We start from the raw sequence: 21,877 nt of genomic DNA, 5'->3' as shown, positions 1-21,877 counted from the left end.
AACCTTCTGGTTAAATTTCTTATAAAAAGATTGTACATAACCTTCAGAGTTGCCTGTGTGTTAATTCTGAGCTGCTACGTTGAATGATGCATTAGCTGTCAAATAGAGGAAAGATGCATTTGAATTTTGAAGCATAGCAGCTCGGGTTTCCTCTGTGGTGTGGTGCTTTCTCTCTCTTGCTTGGAGAAGGCTGTAGGACAAATCTGTGGTTGGCAATTCATGCAGCCCATGATTGCATTCTTTAAAAGTGCATCTGCTGTTGAAATAGCTAAAGCCCTGTCTGTATGTTCTCATGATTCCCAGTGGTGTGCACTATGTTTAGTCCTCTGTTAAAAGAACCACATGTCTGAACCTTGTTCATAAACTGATCAAGGTTGTGGTTGTTTAAATTACCAGCTTGCATGATTTTCCATGGGCAAGTTGCTGCAAGTTCTCACTGCTGCCATAAACCTCATTTTCAGCCTCAGTAGATTAGTGACAAATTTATTGCAGTGATGCTATTTTGATTAGATTGCCCTTTAAAGGAAAGGCTGGCGTTTGTTTTGTGAAATGCATGTGAATAAGGTATGAAAGAAGAAAGGTTTTTCAAGAGCATATAAGTGATTTAGATACTGAAATCTGGTTGCCTCAGATGCTCCTGAAAAATCCCATTGGATCTGTCTGCAAATTCATTCCTGCAATATGCTGATGCTTCTCTTCTTTATCTTCTCCCTTAGGAATTTGAACTCCTTTATTTCTCACTAAGTAGTGCAAGAATTTTTTTCAGAGCCGATAAAACTGCAGCTGAAGAAACCCAGGAAAAGAAAGAAAAAGAAGGTGAGTGCTACACACACAACATTTTGCCATATGGGAGTGTGGGCCTTAGTAGGGAAGGTGCTTTTTTTCCTCTTTTCCATAGCTGCTTTCTTGCTAGTAGGTTGATTCAGTATTCCAGAAGGGGGTTTATCTGGTCAAGAGTGATTGAGAAATCAAGAATAGCACACAAAAGCCTTCTTTGAAACAGATGAATTTCAGACTGGTCTTGTGGGGTGTGGAAAAAAGCAACACCACAAAAATCCCAACAAACCCCAAAAAATCTGGGACATGGAGAATTGCATACTTGCAGTCATACTACATTCAGGAACTTCAGCATCAGTTACCCTCTCAATTACTGATGTTGACAATGTCAGCCTTTTCTGTGCAACTCCAGCTCCTGTGAAATAAAGTGGTGTTTCACATGCTGTTTACCAGCTGTTTTTCAACTTACACAGGCAAATGATGCAGTTACTATATGTATTCAAATGTTTATGATATGCTTTGGTCTCCCATTGAACTATATATTCAAAGGGTAGATAGAGATCCTAATTTGTGTTACAGTCTCTTGACTAGGTAACCTGAGTCTTTTGCATTTATTATTCTCACATATATATTCTCCCTCATGAATTCTAAAATTTTTTCTTGGGTATGGGAAAATTCTTTCCAAAGAAAGGAATGCTCCTATGGATTAAGATACTGAAATGCAGTTCAATCACAAGTTACTTAGAAACACAGACAGCAGTGTATTAAAAATTGAATTAGATAATTTTCCACTGTAGTTCTGACAAAGGCACAAGTGACCTGTGAGATCATAGTCACTGCAGGAAATGATCAGGGTTTTTTCTGCACTAGGAAAACAGTTTGCAAAGAAAGAAATCTTTCAGCATGAATATATACTTGATCATATTCAGTGAAGTTGTTAAAATAATCATTCAACTCAAAAAACACAAACCCAACCCAAACGTTGTGGTCAGAATAGACATGCCACTCTAGTGTCTGTAGGAGGACATTCTGTGGAATATCAGTTACTAAATTACATTTTAGGATGAATATTCACTGTTGTGATAACTGTTCAATTCCACAAGAAATGTGTTTTGTGGTGAGAAAAGTTTGAAGTGCATACCAGGGTGGAAACTTTTAAACACTGTAGTATCTTTGCCTTCTACTGTGACACTTGAATTTGAATTCTGCAAAATGTGTGCAACTTTTAGACAAGTACTTTCACCCCAAATACAGATTTCTTAACAGGGCCAGGACCCTTTGTGCTCTCAGGTCAGTTTACAAATGCTGACCATGGTATACAGCATCAAGTGTTGTTATGACAACAGTATAATATATATATATATGCTAAGATTTTCGTTTTGTTGCTTTGAATAAAATGCAAAACATGATGCATGTCTTTGTTTTTTATTTTTCTAGAGGAATCTGGTAAAGCAAGCAATGGAAATCTTTCCAACTCTATGCCTGCAGAGCCTGTTGTGAAATGACATGGCTGGTACGAATGGTGATTACCTAATCAAATAACTCATGTTCTTATCATCAGTAACACTCTGTAGGGGTAAAAGCTCTAGAGCTGATTTACTTGCTTTGTTAAACCCAAGAGAAAATGTACAGTAGTATACTAGCATCAGTGAGGCTAGGTCTGTGTTTGTCTATATTTCTTGTAGAAACTCCTATTTTTCAGGAGTTTACATTTTTTACAGCACTTTCTTTAGATTGAAAATAAGTATATAAAATGTTGCCCTTGGAGGTAGTTATTTTAAAGTACAGATGTGCAGGTAAAAAAACCCTTATTAATTTCTAGATGCATTCTTGCATCTCTAACATAACATTAAAAAAAACAACAAAAACCCAAACTCATAGGCTGTTGGTCCAAGATTTGAACTGGTCCATCTCTTCAATCAGAAAAAAACCCAATGGAATCAAGGTATTGTGTGTTGTGCAGTCCCACTGCATTTAATACAGTCACAGATTACACCGTAGGTTTAAAAGTGTATGTTGTGAATATAAGTTAAAGCTATTACACAAAGTGGAAGTCCTTATTGCTGTTTTATTCCAAACTCCCTTATTATTACTGTAGATACTGTTTGTACTGTGGGAACTTAGGATCCTGTCAGGCATTTAATTCCCCTTGCTGTTTACCCCCTTATCAAAGAGTGGGAAAACCAGAAAAGTTAACATGACAAATTACTTCTCATTTCATACCGAAGGTCTGATTTGCAGCCACAGAAGTACGGAAATCCAGAGCCAAGACAGAACCACAATCAGCTCTTCCTTTTTGGACCAGACACTGTGATGGGTGTCTGTAACTATTAAGTGATCTTACAGTTCATGAATATGTTGTGCCTAATTGCAAGTTGCAGCCTCAATTCTGTATTTCCAGCCTTTGTAGGTCTGTTTTACTGTCTGTGTTGTTCATACAGTCTTACATGCCTCTTTACTAACAATAATTGCACTGCAGACTCAGAAGCTGCTGAACACTGTGAGAACTCTATTACAACATCTGTTCATGCCTGCAAATAGAGGTTCTAGATTGTACAAATTACTCAGATTCTTAAGTAGCTAGACTTAGCTTATAAGAAAACTCCACTTTCATTAGAAGATATAGGTGTGTTTTAATCTCCCAGAACATAAAACACTTCTAGGTCTTACTAACTAGAATAACCTGCTCTAATCAGTCCAATTGAGAATTATCTTTGGGGGTTTTTCTTGGCACTCTTAACTGTATTTTTAGACCATACTTGCTTTAACACTTGTTTTAAATGGTTCAAATTGTTCCACCCACTCTTGGGTCACTGGTTAAGACAATTCCTGATGTACTTCTGATTCACCCTTTCCTGCCATCACTTCAACATTCAGACAGCAAGGATGAATGTTTTGTCACAACTGGAAAGACCAGACTGATATGAAAGTTCCATTTGTTGGTTCTGAAGACAGGACACAGAAACTTCATGGACTGTTGGAATCAGCTGGGCTCATTAGAGTTTTTATTTTTAATTCATTATAACTGCCCTAAAGAATGCTGCATTACTTGATTTATATTTTTGCTTTTTTTACTTTGATGTTTTTTTAATTTGTGTACATTTTCTTTTTTGACCAAACTGTGCCCGCACTGAACACTCGGTAGCACTGCCAAGATCAGCATTCTTACTGCTAATGTCCATACTGTTGCAGTTGCTGTGCACTAACTTCCATATTCCTGTCCCATCTGAAGTCACAGTAAGTTCTTGGAGTTGAATGGCCAAGCACTACATTTCCTTCTTCCACAGCAACAGCAGAATCACATACAGATGGCGTTCACGTCCCCCAGGCTGGCCTTGCTAGGTAGCTGTGTACAGTCAAGATAACCCACACTAATCTGCACTTCTGTTCTCCCTTTTTCATTTTTTATTTTTGTTTTGGAAACACATTATCTTGGAAAGATCAGACTTTGCAGTTGAACAGAAGGTGAACTGAGCATTGTCTTAATGTATGGTAGTTAACAAATTCATGTGGTTCTGGTGATGGACATTCTAGAGGAAAGAGCCTGTTTTTATAGAAGCTTGTTTAATCTGGGAGACCTGAATGTATACTCTGTGTGGCAAAAATATATACATACACAAATATGTACAGTGATAATAGAGCTATTCTTGCTAATACAGGACTGTAGTTTGTATTTTCTTTTCTCTTTGTCATGTAGCAGCATATACCTGCAGAAGGACTTTCCTCATGTGAGATACGAGGTGTGTCCTGGGTTTGGGTGTCACAGCCCCGCTTGTCACATGTGACACTGAATCGCATTACATCCATTGTTCCCCCAAGGATATGGAAGGGGTGCAAAATTCATGCTGTGGTGCTACTTTTTTCATTGCTTTTGCCCTCCTGTTCCAGTTACAGGACCAAAATGGACCCTAATGGTTCATCTCTCTGGAGATAACAGAGCCAATACGAAAATATTCCCCAAACTAAACCAAAATGCTCACTTGAAATTCCCAGGGATGGTGCAAGTGAGGATGATGAAGTGTTGCAGGTACATAAAACAGATCTCTAGGGTTTTTTCCCTTCAGAACAGGGGCAGAACAAGCTTAGGGCCAGGTTCTCTCCCCCAGAGGGCAGCTGCTACTACTCCCCCTGTGTGTTCAGTCTTGTGCCAAGGCTGCTGCATGTGGAAGTGGCAGCAGCTGCTTTGTCAGAGGTCTTGCACCCTCCCTTCCACTGTGCTGTGCCCTTCATGCCAGTAGTCCTGGGCTGCCTTACCCATCCCCTTTGCAGGATGGGGCTGGGGGAGCAGAGCAGGGACTCCTTTCCAGGCCCGAGATCAGGGTGTTTGCAGTGACTGTGACCAGTGATGGCCCCAGCAGCACTCAGCTGGTGCAAACTGCTGGTGCTGAAGGGTAGATTCTGGAGGTCCTAATGCAGTCTGTAAGCAGAAGTAAATTTGAGTTTCATCAGATATCCATCAACAGCTGTTTTCAGCTTCTCAGGTACAAAGGACCAAATGTAATACTGTTTCCTAACTCATTGTACAAAAGGGTATTTTGTTACTTAAGTCTCCTTGGTTTGTGAGTAGAGAACATTATGTACATAAAACTGTGTTAATAAATGCAATTTTGAGAACCTCATTCTTAGTGTCTTCAGTAACACCAGTTGTTAATTTTTTTAATAAGACAGCTTCAACTTTTATTTATAAAAAGTATTCATGTCAGTTACTAACAGGTTTCTTCCAGGGTTCTTTTAGACATTCAGTAACCAGTTATATTAATTTATTCCACATCAAACACTTCCAACCTGGGATCTTTCAGATACTGCTGCACAGATTCTCATTATAAGAAATGTAGTTTCCTAGTGACTGAGAAGAGTTAAGTTTGAGGAATTGCAGCCATTTTTTCTAGATGCCTCATCTTGATTAATACAAACTATGCTACAGATTACACCCCTTCCCCCAAATTACAGCTGTTTACTTGGTTCATTTTTGCTTGATCTTGCAAAGTATAGTTGCTCATGTTTTCAGGAGGGAAAAAATGTAAACTTATTAGCCAAATGTCTCTAGGAAGGTACTATGAGACTTATCAATACACTGTAGACCTATCTAACATTTTATTGCTCAGTTTCTTAAAACAAAAGATTGCTGGTAGACTCAGCTGTTGCATGTCTCACAACAATGTTAAAAATACAAAGACTTCTTACTATAAAAGTACTTATTTGTCCTACTATTACATCGCTGGCAACTTAAAGTTTAAGAAACCTAACTATAGAAAAACTGCACACAACTAACATTCCACATTTGTTGTCTACTTCTGAGGTTTGCATGTCATTGGTGTTTAGAATAATAAATCAAGGAGGTACATTATGTCCATTACTTAACTATAGAATGTGAGTGGGGTCCCCATGATGGTAAGAGTAGGCACTTAGATTTATTTTGTAAGCTTATTCTAGAGACAATATAAAAATAGATTATATTAAGAAAAATTTAGTGTTTAACAAATGATTTTGTAAATTGGCTAACACAAACTCTTGTTACACTTAAACGAGACTAAAAATAACTTCATCTGAAATAAAGCAGATAGTGCATTTTTAACCTTCATTCAGATGCACATAATCATGCAAACTATGGAAATTGACTATAGTAGGAAGTCTGAGGCCTGATCTTTGCCGAAGGGGCTGACAGCTCACACGACTTTCAGTGGAATTGCAGGCTGCTGACTGTGTGTGTGTGCAGGAATGCCATTGCCCCTCGGGGCTGACAGCTGCACTCTCCTCCCAGCAGCGAGGGGCTCGTGCTGAAACGTTCCTGAAGATTATCAGCTTCCCAGACACAGCTCAACCCTACACATTCACAAATGCAAAACGCCTTGAAGGCCAAGTCCTGCTGTCGTTCCACTGCAAATCCAGAGGGAACTCCACTGCAAGGACATCGTGTGCTCTGGCAGGAGAGGAGTAGCTGGCCCCGGGTGTGCGCAGGTGACTGAAAACAAGAGATTCTTGAGAAACGACTCCCTGCTTTTGCTGCTCCTACACAGGCTGCAGGAAGCGACAGGAGCTTTCTATGCTTCCGATTCCTCCCCTCCTTCATGCATGGTGCCATCTTCTTCTGACAGATCGTTCAGAAGCATGAACTTTCCATCATTTGTTAATGGCACAGACTTCATTAGCTGAGCTAATGCTTCTGGGTCCTGAAGAAGAAGAAGAAGAGAGGTCAGCAGGCTGCAGTAGCCCTTGAAGAGCATACAGGTTTCCCAGTACTTCTTGCTAAGGTTTTGCTACTCTTTTTTTGTTTTGGGCCACTTTTATTCCAAGGATTTCAAACATAAATATTATGTTTTGATTAAGTAAAGGCACCCCTTGGGTCTGTAAAACAAAAACTACCAATTTTGAGCCTTTATTTTGCTGCTTTTTAGTTACTGAAAAACAAGGAGAAAAATAACTGTCTAAATAATTTATTATACCCAATCTTGTTGCCTGCGACTAAAACCTCATTCCCCAGCTTGTTCTGAAATTTTAGCAGCAAAAACATACAGCAAATATTAATGTATTAGTGTCATGTCTATATAGGTAAGATGTATCTACAAAGGACAGGTAACTTTCCCATTTGTTTTAAGTGGAAAAACACTATGGGAGGAAAGAATGAGTTTCTAAAAGTGAAACAGCACTGTGTGGGATTTACACTTCATCCCAAAAGTTGGTCTGTTTTTTTGAAAACTGCTCACAGCTTCCTTTCAAAGATGAACAATGAATTTGTATAATTCTGAATTTGGTCTGAAGTGGCACATTTTATCTCAAATCATGCTACTATGAAATAAACAGTTTATTTGACAGCAAAAATAATGTCTGCAAAACTTTTTCATTAGGAGAGGTAGCAGTTCTTTTTTCTTATGCACACCAGAGGTACCTGGACAGTGCACCCAAAAAGTAGCATGTGATGTATAACCACACAGACATGGGCAATGAAACAAACTTACCTTCTTTGCCTCAATGATTTCTTTTCCCAAGCTAATGGCACAGCAAATCTAAAAAGAAGAAATATATGCAAAGTTCAGTTCAATTTTGGTTTTTTTGTTCTTTAATTAGGACTTAGTCTTAAATCCAGACCCAAAAGCAGAGGTGAATACCAATTTGCTATGCTAACTACAGAAAAATAGAACTATCTTTGGTTTGGGTTCAAAGCTCACTGAGGTTGGTAAATCTTTGTACTCAACTCAATTAGTTGTGTTCACCAAACTTCATTTCCAAATGTGGGGAATGCATGTAAGGGTGTTACTGTTTGTTAAGACAAAAATTCTCCACCTCCTTCCATATTTGTGTTGTTATGGCACCCAGCAAACACCTGGTGGTGTCTGCACAGTATGGCTGTCTTGTCTTTGAAAGCTTCACAGATGTACCTGTCTCAACACAGCTGACATTCCCTTTTGTTAATGCTGGTGCTAGACAGCACACTTTACCCTCTCTCTTAATGCTGGTATTAGGAGTCCCATCCTTTCATCCCTGTACATGCTGCTGCATTATCTGTAAATCTGCCCCTTTTTAGACAAAAGCCATCAAAGGCTTGCATGTTAACATGTTTCCTTGGCAAGAAATTGAGCTGCTCTTGCTTCTATAACACTGTTTCCCAGATGTGTAAGGGAAGAAGCCAAAGACCTGTTTTCTAAATAAAATATGTTATGCAAACCTTTTCTCCTTCTGTGTTGCTCTCAAAAATATACGTGCTCATGGATTCTTCTCCCAGAGGCTCAGTGAGGCGCACCACAAAGCCAATCAGTCGCCTGTTCTCCTGATGAGCAGCAAACTGTGTCACAGTAGCGAGTTCAAACTGGAAAAGCAAAATAATTTATTGGTTCTAACCAGCATATGGTTCACTTGGTCAAGAGCTCAAGTGCATATGACTGAGTAGTCAGTGGAAAACCAGATTCAGAAAGAAAATTTACTTACACTTGTTCGTGTAACTTGGGTTTGAGGATCTATTAACCTACAATTACACATAGTGGGAAAAAAAAAGAAAATTATTTTAGAGTGATTCTTGGTAATTTCAAGGGGCCTGATGATAGAAAGGAAATTGCTGTAGAAGTTTTACAGATGAGGAAACATATGCATAGAGTCAGATGCTTTATCTGTGATTAGCAAAGGTCAACTCCAGCCCCTGACTTTGAGCTGCCTGACATGCACAGGTTAGAGCACCTTTCTGCATCACTCACTCAAAAAGGATCCCGAGTTCATGGGCATAATGCAGAGGGACATAACCACACACCAGCTAAAGGGAATGTTTGGTATCTCCCTATTCTACAGTGTCAGTACTGACAACAGAACAGTGTAAGGAAAGAGAATCTTCCAATCAATTGTCTTGTTATCTTTTTCTCTGTGGGGCCTTACAGCCCCATGGCATCCCCTAAAATTTGGTTGGACGTGCTTACAACTTAGGAGGATGATTTCTAGATCCTACAGTGTAAGTAAAGTGACTGGGGATCTTGCTTCCTCAAAGGATGTATGTCTCGGGAAAACAGAACCAAAAATATTTTATTAATCACAAGTTGTATGAAGGGAACAGAATGTTGAGAAGTTTTTAAAGGTTTGACAGTACCTCAAGTTCTTGCTGGTGACCATGAGATGGGATTCAGTCATACGGAATATGTTGTGGATGGCACGAGCAGCTAACACTTGCCTCATAGCTTCATAAATCACCTCACACGTGTCATCTGACTGAACAGCCATAGATCCTAAGAACCGAACTACAAACATCTGCTGCAGGAGCGAATCTGGAAGACAAGAGGCATGACTGCATTACTTCAATTTTCCAGCAGCTCAAGTTATGAATGGAATTATTTTATTCACTTTGGAAATTCAGCAGTAAGCCTGTGGTTGATGACTGTTGCAAGTGGTGGCTTCCTGCCATGAGCCACACAGTGCCCTGACCCAGTTTTAAAGTGTGTGAACAGGCACAGTGTGGAGGTGGGGAACAAAATGATTGCAGTTGCTTGTGAGCCTTAAAAGTGTAACTCAACCTCTATGCTTTATTTGATTAGCTAGTAAAATTCCCTTGCCTATTTTTCTATCAGGTGCACATACACTGTGATAAACTGTGATAAATTCATGACTGTGCACAAGCCTTGGCTTCCATCAAATTAATTCTTAAACTGTAAGCCTTATACATTCCTCACTTTCACCTGTCCTCCTGACCTTCCATGCAGCTGTGTCCGATGAGGTGTTCATTAAAACCTCGCTTGCTCCTTGACTGTCACTATGAGCAGCTATTATGCAGCAAAGCCATCATTTCTTAGGCTTCCTTTGTTGCTGGTGGTGAGCAAGGGAAAGCAGGTCCTGTGAATGTCTGTTCAAAGGCCACAACAGCTCTGTCTGCAGCCAGCCCCAGTTTGCAGAGGGGCAGCACATGCAGGGGGGAGGGCTCACATCAGTACGTACTGCTTTAGTTCTGTGAGTAGTTTTCTGATGTGGCTGTGGGTTCTAGACTGCTTATAACTGGCACAAAGATGAGAACAGTCAGGGTCCAGCCCTACACATGCTGAGGGAAGGTCAGAACCATTGTCTTTTACTGGCATGTCACTGGGAGGAGCATTATGCTGGGCCCCTGTGAGATTTACATTGCGGATCTTCAGAGTACACGTCAGTAAGGAATGGCTACTACACAGCCTCAGACTTGAACAGAATTATAATACAGTCCCATCAACCCTTCTTCTGAAGAAGTCAAAACCTACTTTAAAACAAAGAGAATGGAAGACAAAGAAAAAGCAAACAAAATCTTTTTGCCTTTAAATATTTTAAATAAACCTAATCTGGAACACAAGAAAAAAGGTGTTTGTTTTCACAGCACTGTTTAAAAGACTGGCTTCTGAAAGGTAACTCCCTTCAGCTGTGCTATGGATCTGTTACAACTGCTCCACTGTGTCAGGTGCTTTCCTTAAGAGACACTGGGTAACTGACAGCCTAAAATCCTGACTAACTTTATCTGGGGAAAAAGCAGCACTGACCTTCCTCTTCATCTTTGCTGCTGTCTTCAGATTCCCCAAATGGGTTTGCACGCCTATGAAATAAGAATTAAAACTTTAATTACAGATTCTGGCCACCACAAACACATGCTGCAATACTTCATCTTCTCTCCTAAAATCACGCTGTTAAAGTGATCAATCACTGTCTCTGGCCATACCTGCCACCTCTATTCTGGTCCAAGAATTCCATGGCGGGCAATACAATATCAAATTGAATTGGTGTTCCAGGAGCAATGAGCTCTGTGGAGTCTTGTATGCCTGCTGATTCACTGTGAATTATTTTATCATTTTCCATATTCTTCACATTCTGGCTAAAGTGAAAATGGAAAAAAAATGTTTCAATCAGTCAGTGACACCTTCCCTTTGCTCTGGAAGGGAGACACAATTATTCAAAAATCCAAAGCAGACTGAACCACTATACAAACACATAAATAAGATATATTCCTATTGATCTGTTACTGAGGACTCTAGTAAAATCTCTATCTGTTTGTTTGGGGTTTTTTTACCTGATATTGCTTAGGAAAAAAGTAAATACTAGTATATTAGACCTGAAGGCAGATCAACTCTTGGACTTTCAGCAATAGGTTGTCATTTGTCTGCCTGCCCTCCAGTGTCCATATTCACAGCTGCATTACCAGCAGAGACTCAGACTTGTGTCCAAAGGTGTCAATGACAATCCTGATGTTTTAAGACCACTCGGCCCCAGGCTTGTTAAAACAGCAAACATGCAAGGGAGAATGTTACCTGGGGTGGTGAACTTCATGTTTTTTCCCCAAGCTGGTAATGGGAGTCACTGCTTGCAAAGCTGTCTGGTTCAGCTTGATTGCAGCTGCCTATGAACACAAGACAGAACAGCTCCTTTACATACATACTTTACATTATCATGGAAAGAATAACGGGGAGAGAAGTTGGAAGAACAGACCAAAAGATTGAAACAAGCTCCCACCTCTGGATTGTCAGTGAGATAGATCTGTCTGGAGATGTTGTTGATGGCACATATCCACTGGAAGGGAAAAATGAAACTGAACTCTTCAAGCTCACTGTATACAACAGTAACAACATTAAGAAAATATTTTTACCTCCTCATATTCTTTCTTGCTTTCTGCTTGAAGGGTTATACCCCTAGAATATAAGCATAGTGTGTAAGTGCCAATAGTGAACTTCAGGGCTTATAAGAACATCACAAAGCCTTTCTTTTAATCTGTTTCCATTAAAGGAACAAAAATCATGAATAAAGTGCAGCTAAAAAATAGCACATGTGCTGTACAGTCAATTGTGGGCGAGGATTGGAAGGAACATGCTTTAATTTGGAAACACCCCTCTGGAAACCCAGAAAAAGCTTACTACTATACCAAGCCTGTTTTACAAGAAAGAGCATCTGAAGGGGTAGGTGTGACTAGCTGTCCTTAAATAAAACCTGTCTCATACGCTTTTCCTGTAGGAGTAGTGATCTGAAAGCAGTATCTTCTGTCTTCACAGTCTACAGCCATAACAGAGCAGTTGTCCAGGTCCTGAATCAATCCTCCAGCTACTGCTCCCCTTGGCTGACACATCAAGTTGCCACCTTGAGTGAAGAAATACAATCTTTCCCAAGTTGTAGTCACCAGACCTGTTTTACTGAAGGGAAGATGCAGTGATAAAGACTCATTATTATTTAGAAATAGCTCCAAACATGTATGAAACTGCAAACATATCCTGATGCTAATCAGAACTTTATGTTCACACTGACATTTTTTTCATGATGGATCTCTGTTAAGAAGAAAATGCAGCACCTGATTCCTTCCAAAGACTAATCCTTAATGAAAGGTGAAGAATTAAATTCATTACAAACAGCCAAGTTAAAAACAGTACCTTGTAGCTAAGAAATAGAAGAGTATTGAGTAACTGACATAAAATACTATTAAGCTATTTAGTTGACAAGGTGGTGATTGGCCAAAGGTTGGACTCAATGATCTCAGAGGTCTTTTCCAACCTAAATAATTCTGTGCTTCTGTAAAACTGGATTAAAAAAAAAAAGTATTTTCAAGCTGAAGAGCAGTCTGAGCACAGAAAACGGTAATTTTAAAAAAGACTCTTCTGCAAAGAGTATCTCAGAGACCATCTCCTTCCTAAAGATGGAGTCCTATTATAGTGTAATCCAGCTCTTAGAATACTATGAGAAATAAATAAATGCCACCTGCAAAACAAAAATTACTAGTCAAACAGAAATAAACTGATATTTAATCAATCACATAAATAGGGTTACTCTATGCCACCAATATACATAACCTCTGCAGATGTTGATGGAAGATTTTATTCAGTAAATCTGTAGAGGTAACTCTACATATGGTGCCCATTCAAAGTTACACACTTGCATTATCCATAAGGCTTTTATTTATGTGAAAGAGGTAATTTATGAAAATATGTATTAACTACAAAAAAATAGCTGTTTCTTTTTGTAAAACACTATGTTTTCTTTAGCCCTAAGATCTGGGAACAATCTGAATCCAGCTCCATCAGTTTCTAATTTTTAGCCACTTCAATGCAGGAAATTATTCCTGTAGGTGAATTCAACCAGAGGGAAACTTCTGTTTTCAAGAAAATAGTCTCAAATGCCTGTATTTTGGTTTAAGATTCTAAAATCCATTTCCAAATATGACAGAGATACTCAGAGGCTGAAGAGTAGAACTAACACATTGATTCAGGAGCCTCAAAATCATTACCTGAGGAGTCTATGACCTGAAAAAAAATTTAGCCACTGGTCAGCAACTAAACAAATGATCAGATAGAAACAATATTCTTACTTTCTAAGATTAAGGTAGCCAGCCTTCTGGATAAGATTTCTATTGATAGCAGGTGAAGATACATCAGAATCTGGGGTATAAACAGATTCATTAAGTGCAATTAAGTCCTGCTGGGATATCCTCATTTTTTCAGCTTCTGCTTCCAGCTCTCCTTGTATACTGGAAAAAAAACACAACATAAAAAGAAACCCAAAGCCATCATTAGTCCTTTTATACCAGGATACAACTAACACTTGTAAACCAAAATGAACAAAAATACCAGCTGAGATTATTTTGGAAAGTAGTGCAAAGATAAAGTGTATTTTTCAAGTAGACTTTATAGGAAATACTGTTTTATAACACTGAAATTGGCACATGAGAAATGGTTAAGTGTTGGGAAAGAAGAGTTAAGTTTATTTTTTGAGAAACAGCTGCTAAAAGCAATACTTCTATGAATTTACACTCCTGAACATATACAGCCATTGCCTTAGTGTACTGGCACAGTTCAAAGTAGGTTATACTACAGGATCTCTTGGCTTTCATAGAACTTTGTCAAATTCCTGCAAATGTGTACCACACAGGAATTCCTGCCAAGAGACCACCTATTAATTGGTTACAGCTTTTCAAAAGTAAGTTTTCCATGATTTCAGAACAATGCAATAACAAAATCTACAGCTCAAGTCTAACTTTAGCTTTAATTTACTGTGTTTAGTTCTGGTGCCCTAGCATAGGAAAGACAGAAACAAAGTCAAGTGAAAAGCCACCAAGACGGCTAAGGGACCAGAACATGTGACATGAGAAGCAGCTGTGGGAATTGCTTTTCAGCCTCACAAAATGAAGGCTAAGGGAGAGACCTTACAGGCAGCTCAACCACCTGATGGGAGGGTATGCAGCAGATGAAGCCAGACCCTTCTCAGAGGTGTGCAGTGACAGGAGGAGAGGCAATGGACACAAGCTGTCACCAGACACTGTGTGTGCCATGTGTGAGAGAGAGTCAGAGGTGGATGCTCAAAACCTGACTGGACACAGTGCTGATCACTCTGCTCTAACTGGCCCTGCTCTCAGCAGACAGTGGACTAGATGACCTCTCAAGGTTCATACTGCAGCAGCTACTCTTTGACTGTTGGAAAAACAATACCAGCAAATGTTTTATTTCTTTCATAATTTTTCCAAACTTGAGGAATTACTAACTGTATCCCGGCTAGGATACATACTAGGAAAATTCACGGATCAGAACATAAGGATGCTTGCCACTGCATACCTTAGAAAGTCATTAACACCTACAGCTATGCCATAAGTAATTTTCTCCCTACTTCCTGCACAGGTGTTTAAGCCTTTTGCAGAACATAAGCACAAAACACGGGGCACAGCAGGACCAGAGATCCACGTAGTCCTCTATCCTGTCTCTGACAGTGGAAAGAAGACTCTGGAAAAAGTATAAGGCAAGTAGGGACAATTCTTCCCGCGCTCTCCTCCCCAGTCTTTTGTAGAAGTTGGTGATATCCTGTAACTGTTGAAGGAATCTGGAGACAGGGCTGCATTTAGGTCAGCGCTAAGCAGTATCTGACTGGCCAGATGAAGAGCCAACTCGCATCACTGTGTTTGTCTGTTTCATGTTAGCTTATTTGAGGCTTTTCCACATCTTTAAAAGCTGAGACTTCCTAAGCTCCCACATCACCCCCACAATGAGGCCAGCTGAGTGCATCTTGCCAACTAGCCAAGTCACATGAGAGGGTGAGTTATAAAGGCTGAGTAATAACATCAGATCTGAATTCAATTAGACAACATTTTGCAAGCCAGTGCCTTTCAACTCTATCATTTAATGTCAGAATAAGAATTATTTAAATTCCATTTTTAAATAAAATGGAACTATACTGTCAGTTTTTACCTAAGTGCTACTTAATGAATCTTTTCAGAAGTCATTTTTGTTACACAACAAAATACTTTTGACAGAACTTCCCTGTCATCTTCCTGGTTCCCGAGACCAGAATCCTCTTCCTAAGATGTGTTTCCCCTGTCTCCAAGGCAGAGAGGAGAGAAAAGCTGACAAATCTGAAGTTATATGCATTTGTGGCAATCAGGCCAACTGGTTACTGAGATTATGCTAGTGATCTATTCCTCTCATGTTTTCACGCTGTAGCAATATTCACTGTATAAATGAAAATGCTTTTAAATGTGAAGACTCAGTTTCACAATGAACTTAAATTGATGCAAGACCACAATACCACTGAAATTCCGTAGCTGCACAATGGGTCACATCAGTTTCTTGTTCCAAGAGAACAAATCTGACAAATGAAAGGCTTGATTAGCAAGCATATCTGACTCACTGAGGCCTCGTGATCCCCAGCACTACAGGAGGAGAGGAGTGGGCAGCACAGTTTTCACTGGCTGTATAATCTGAAGTCATGAAACCATGTCCTGTATCATTGACTGCTGTGCTGCACAGTGCCACTCAGAATTTTACAAGCTTCTCTTTTGGTTTTTCCAAAGATGTCACATTCCTGCACTAGCCACATTTGAGTTGTACTTTCAAGCTTTACTATGTGACAGACTTAAAAGACAAAACCCAGACTCAACAAAATAACTGAGCAGCCTAGTTTTGCTGTACCTCCTTTATTACTGTACATTGTTCAAAACCCAAATCCATGAGACTTCAGAAAACAAGGGCTTATTCTATGGTGAGGATCCAATGGCAGGATCCTCACTGTGTCTGTAAGACACAAGGAAGTTGCTCTAGATTTACTAAACAAAGGACAGGATTTCAACAGAGTCTAAAATCTGTTCTCCAATCTGTAAAAATGCTGTGTGGACTGTAGAGAGATTTATTTCAGAAATGAGTGTGTGGGGATATATAAATGAGTATAAAGGAACAGAAAGTAAAGAATCATTTAGTGAAAGAATCTATGATATGGAGTGATTATTTATAACAGTTCTCAAATTAACAATATGCATTATTTAAAATGCCACCAGAGTCAGAATAACTGATTATTTGACTACAGATTGATAGGAAGGGTAGGAAGCAATAAAGTCAAGGACCCAGTTGGGACCAGGTGATCTTTTAAGATGCACTCCAAACCCTTAACGTTCTATGATTCCATGATTAATGTTCTATTATGATTACATTTTAAATGTAAAGTTTACATTTACAGGGACTAAGTTATAAAGAAAATGTCAGTCTTGACTACAAGCAGAAGTGGAGGGGAGGTATAAAAAAAAATTACTACAAAATTAGGAGTACAAAAGCAGAGCAGTTTATTGAAATTAAGACTTGGCCAAACCAGGTTGGACCTAGTGGACTAATACAGCCTACACTGTATGCACTATGTTCCCTTGGGTGAGGAGTTTTGTTTGCCTTGCTTGGCTACAACAAACACTTTAGGCCCTAAATCCTTCTTTGAGAGGTTAATGGATTATTGTCACAGCATTATTACAGAGGATCCAGTAAGTATAAATGCTTCTAATTCAGAAAGCACTTTAGGTCTATTTTATTAATTCTGTTAACCTATTTGTAGCTCAAATTCCAAGCTTTTGTATTTATGAAGACATAGGGATGTAAGCAAGCACGTGAACACTTTACCCTGTACAGTTCCTGGCTATACTGTAAAAGTATTCTCTGTAGTGTACAGAAAGTATTTTCCTTTCCATGTACAAATATATCTCCTTTCTACTCACTGCTTTGACAAAATATGCTCAACAATGCAATGCAAGCATGGAAGGAATCTCATAAGAAAGAAGCAGCATGCTGAAGGTTAGAGCAGTACTGCTCAGAATCCAATGGCACAACAAAAGGAAACAAAAGCACCAGATTACCTTTGAACCATGTCTGAAACAGATGACAAAAAGCTGTCCATTCTTTTGGAAAACATCTCTGCTCCCTTCTTAAAGAAATTGATCTGAAAAATACCAAAAAAAGAAAGGACACTGGAAGTTCTCCTGGCTTTGACAGACAAGTAACAGATTGTGGGAAGCATTAGCAGCAATCCCATTATGATGGATACTTTTGGCAGGAGATCACACACATGATCCAGCAGCTGCCTTGCCTTTCTTTGTACTTCCCACTTTTGCAACCTTCCACCCTTTCACAAAGAGACAAGCTGACAGGTGTGTTTCCAAGGAACTTTCTACATGCCTGAAATAAGGGAACAGGTAACTTCTTTCATATTAGCACTGCAGAATTGGGTCTCGTGGTGTTATGAGCTGCTGCATGCAATACCACCATATCAAAGGGAATGGGACACAAAGCATCCGTGAGGCTTTAGTAGTCCAACCTGGACTACCAACTCCAACATGAAAATTTTTAAAATGCTATAGCAAAGTCAGTCAGGAAAGTGATGAAGTGTAGATGTGCCAGCAGAAGCCTCCAGGGCAGTTGGCTGTATCATCTACAGATTCACCATGGGCTTTGTTCTACTGAAGGAGCTAAAAAAAGATACTATGGTCAAGGTGCACATTTTTTGACAGATTAATTCTCTTAGCTGGTGTGGCTCAGCAGGCATGCAACAGCAGAAAAGCACTCAGTGTAGACTTGAACTTGGATTTCCAGCTGCTGGGCACACAGACATCATTAGGGCCTACTGGCAACCAAGTGAAACATGAACACAGCTGGCATGTGTGTGCAATTAAATATGATTAAAAAAACCCAATTAACGACCCTGGAAAAGAGATGTAAAAGTAAATTCTTGGATATTAAGCAATTTATTAGCTATTTCATCCATTTTTACTTGTGATTTCACTCCCTTCCCCTAAACTTGGGACGCAGGATTCCTCCTACCTGTAACTACTATTTCTGCAACTATATCATTGGCCACAGGCTCCCTGTACAGACAAAGGAGAGGAATCATGCCCTCCTAAAGAATGATTCAGAATGAGTCTATTTCTGAAGCCCAGTTCAGGAGGGAAGAGCTCTAAATTCCACTGATGATAGACTGACATGCCTAGATTACACACTGATGTCAGTTTTCAGTCAAGTGAACCCTGTATTAGCCACTGCTTCGTCCAAAAATTTCTTACAGACTGCTCATTTGTTGGAAATGTGAAATAGGAGACATGTTTTGAGTAATTAATAAAAAAATATACTTATTGGATGAAGGGCAGTTCACAGTATTTAAGCATCAGTATCAACTGGCTTCTGGGTACTGAGTCATTCCCATGACAACCTGAGTATAAAACAGTGAGATACAGCAGTTCTGTCAGATAAACTGCAGAGAAAGAAAGTTGGGTTTGACATCCAGTAAAGGAAACCAATGCAGTTCTTTGACTTAAACCATTTAGAGCAGAGAAGTAGTGTGACTCCCATGGTGGGTAAAGTGACTGAATCCTGATTTCCTACCTGTTTTAAATGGGCACATAATCTGCAAAAGACAGGGCAATGGAAATGATGATGATCCACACTGCAGTCTCAAACAGAGCACTGCATCCATTTTTCCTGTTTCATAGCCTGTTTCTCTTTTGCCCAATGTTTTTTTTCATCAGTGTTAAAGCATAAAAGACCCTTAAAATGAGTGATAATAAGAATCAAGTGCCATGGAAATACTAGTCCTCCTGACATCCAGGACAGTCACATTACCAGTAACACTACATTTTACAGATTTGAGAAATGCTTTACCAAATTACTGGTAGAACAAAAATTAGAAAAATGTTTTGCCAGCCTTATGCTCAATCCTCTCTACTGTTCAGTCCTTCCAGTTCTCCAGAGCATGCTCTGTTCCCTACCATGTACACTCCTCATCAGTATGCTGAACATTATGTGCCAGGAAGGGAACTGCTGCATAGGAGAGCCTGTGCAGAGAGAGTAAACAGCAGAAGTAAATGCTACTGCATTGATAGCTTAGCTGTGAAAAAACTAACCCCAGCCTGATTTTGCATATAAATGTACTGGATTTTATTTTCGTTGCTGTCTTTTCTGAATATCTCAACATTCATATATCTGCCACAAACAAAATCGGTTTTTAGAATCTAGACAAGCTGAACACAAGTTGTTTTCCTCCACTCCCCCCAACACACACCCCGTTACAATTTGTCAGTTCTCAAAGTAAATCCTGAGTTACAATGTTTTACTTTTCCCAGGAACATGTCTAAGTGATAAAGTTGTTTTACTGTCCATACCTGTCCTCGTGTATATCCTAGCATAGGTTCCATCATTGCCACTCTCTTCCTGTACTGCAGAGCGTTCAGGGCACAGTAATATTGCAGGGATGAAAGGTGCTGCTTTCTTCTTGCATTTGCCACTTCTTTTGCGACTTCTGCCTTAAGCTGAATAAAAATTAAGAGGTTGACAAAGTGTTACTGCATATATGGATATGTTTACTGATCATTTTCTAGTTTTCCTTAAATAACTCTTGTTTTACAGAACTTCTCCAGGTTAAAAGGAAGGGTGAGAAACAAAGAAAGCAAATCCAAACCCCAAAGCAAGCATTCAAACCTTTCTCTGTCAAGATACTTAAGCTTTCAGGAAGTCCCTGTGACTACAAACTACATAATGACCACAACTAAAAATCTGGATCTGATCTCTGTGAAAGAAATTTATTTGCAGCTGAGATCACAATACAAGTCTGCAAGTGCAGAATTCAGAGATGAATAAATCACCATATGCTATGTGACATTTTGTTCTGTAATGCATTTCCTTTCAAGGACCTCACTGTGGAATTGATTCATTCTTAGGATAGGGCCAGTCCCATGCTTTTTGGCATAAAGGGATGTATTTTGGAATAGTGGTCCAGAGGGCAAAGAAGAAGAAATGTAGAACAATCCCACCAACACAGTTATGTGTGCTCTTAAGTGGAATGACAATTCATACAGAGAAATTTAACAGGAAGGTAGATGTGAAGAAATGGAATGCTTTAGAAACAGCAGACACAAGGCTTCATGACAGTTCACAATAAATTGCATTCAGTGATACTGCACCATCACCTCAGCAGTACAACAGTAGGCCTACACAAATCTATTTATAGCCATCTGGATTGCCTCTGTCTGAAAAGCTCCAATGGATCAGAAGGGCTCTGGTTCAGCACAATATTTGGTAACTTGTCTAACTTGGAGAAAACAGGTGTAACTTTGCTGAGTTCATGTTTAAAAGCTTTGTGTCTGCTTGGAAACAAAATGGCAAGTACTCTTGAGCTACTGCGAATTTAAGTGATGAACTCTCCAAAGTTCGTAAGTGAACAATGATGCAGACAGGATGGCTGATGAAAACATTTGCTTTTAATGTTTGTTACCTTTTCATTTTCTTTCCTTTTCGGTAACCTGCTATACTTTGCCATGGACACGTCATGTTCTGCAGATAAGGAATATTATTTTTTTAGAAATGTGATGTGTGTGTGCATAGATTAAAAATGTCTTCAGTGATATAACAGGTGCACACAAATAGAAACCATCAAAACAGGGACACATACCATTGCTAGCAAGGCCAAAGAGATCCTTTAATGTGCTTACTTCTGGAAAAGAGAAATCAAATATTCAAAATAAAAACAAGCTGTAAACACTTTGTTCAACTGGGACCACTTATGGTACATTTACTGCCCAAATCATTCCAGCCCTTTCACAGCAGAGATGTATAGATTGTGCCTGCATTGAAAATGCTAACGCAGATCAGCTGCTAGACAAATGAGTAGGCAGACAGCAAATTAAAGGTGAAGTGAGTTTACTTTAATGAGCAAGGTGTCACTATGAAAAAGATGCCTTATCTGAAAGTGTTATTTACCCAAAGAAGTACCATTTCAGTAGGTTTGTTATGACAAAAGCCTGACCACTATCACAAAAGATCAGCAGTTCTGAACAACTTCCTGACAATGCATATGTGACACCACAAAATCTAAGACCCAGAGACACATGAAACTAAAGCCCCTTTCCTTGCACATGAATCTTGCTCAACGTGGAACAGTTTTTGCTAAGTTTCTCTGTGAGAAGAAATAACACATCTGAGTGCTGGCTATGATGCTCACATAACAAACTGGCTATGAGTTTCTGATACAGGTATTAAGAAGGCAAACAGGCAACTCAACTTGGCAAGTGTTGGGCACAAGCTACTCAGTGTCCACAGTAATGTCTGCCGCAACTGACAAAGCTCTCTCAAAATGCTACAAAGAAAGCACATTCACAAGAATAGACATTATGCAACTGTGAAAATACTAAGGGGAGATTTTAGGATGTCATCATGGTCTCTGATTATATTTAATACCCTACTCATTAATCAGCTTCACACCATTTTTTTTTTCTGTCCAGAACATTTCATGACTGATGCTGAAAAAGAAATTCTTTCCATGTGTGACTAACTTGTACTTGGAGGTGTCTACAGTATTCAATACAAAGATGTAACAAGGTTAAAAGCAAGAACAATAACACAGTTAA

General features: G+C 39.3%; 2 protein-coding genes across 4 annotated transcripts in view; one reads left to right on the top strand and one right to left on the bottom strand.

Moving 5' to 3' along the window:
• Positions 1-4,433, top strand: part of WASHC4 (WASH complex subunit 4) — a 42,222-nt gene extending 37,789 nt beyond the window's left edge. For both annotated transcript variants that reach the window (XM_071551041.1, XM_071551040.1), the window contains exons 32-34: positions 717-816; positions 2,215-2,290; positions 3,006-4,433. In XM_071551041.1, the coding sequence (XP_071407142.1) occupies positions 717-816; positions 2,215-2,282 (168 nt within the window). In that variant the 3' untranslated portion in view covers positions 2,283-2,290; positions 3,006-4,433. The remainder of the gene's footprint in view (positions 1-716; positions 817-2,214; positions 2,291-3,005) is intronic.
• A 988-nt stretch (positions 4,434-5,421) lies between these two features.
• Positions 5,422-21,877, bottom strand: part of APPL2 (adaptor protein, phosphotyrosine interacting with PH domain and leucine zipper 2) — a 34,575-nt gene continuing 18,119 nt past the window's right edge. For both annotated transcript variants that reach the window (XM_071551042.1, XM_071551043.1), the window contains exons 6-21: positions 20,923-20,964; positions 20,746-20,804; positions 19,637-19,783; positions 17,342-17,424; positions 13,553-13,711; positions 12,198-12,386; positions 11,849-11,891; positions 11,716-11,772; positions 11,514-11,602; positions 10,928-11,080; positions 10,752-10,804; positions 9,347-9,521; positions 8,701-8,737; positions 8,441-8,581; positions 7,734-7,781; positions 5,422-6,947 (exon numbers count right to left, since the gene is read on the bottom strand). In XM_071551042.1, coding sequence (XP_071407143.1) covers positions 6,819-6,947; positions 7,734-7,781; positions 8,441-8,581; positions 8,701-8,737; positions 9,347-9,521; positions 10,752-10,804; positions 10,928-11,080; positions 11,514-11,602; positions 11,716-11,772; positions 11,849-11,891; positions 12,198-12,386; positions 13,553-13,711; positions 17,342-17,424; positions 19,637-19,783; positions 20,746-20,804; positions 20,923-20,964 — 1,604 coding nt within the window. In that variant the 3' untranslated portion in view covers positions 5,422-6,818. The remainder of the gene's footprint in view (positions 6,948-7,733; positions 7,782-8,440; positions 8,582-8,700; positions 8,738-9,346; positions 9,522-10,751; positions 10,805-10,927; positions 11,081-11,513; positions 11,603-11,715; positions 11,773-11,848; positions 11,892-12,197; positions 12,387-13,552; positions 13,712-17,341; positions 17,425-19,636; positions 19,784-20,745; positions 20,805-20,922; positions 20,965-21,877) is intronic.

Source organism: Pithys albifrons, chromosome 3 (assembly GCF_047495875.1).
Source record: "Pithys albifrons albifrons isolate INPA30051 chromosome 3, PitAlb_v1, whole genome shotgun sequence".
Classification (NCBI taxonomy): Eukaryota; Metazoa; Chordata; class Aves; order Passeriformes; family Thamnophilidae; genus Pithys; species Pithys albifrons.
The sequence above is the reverse complement of the archived record's forward strand: the minus strand, read 5'-3'. Positions and strand labels throughout refer to the sequence as shown.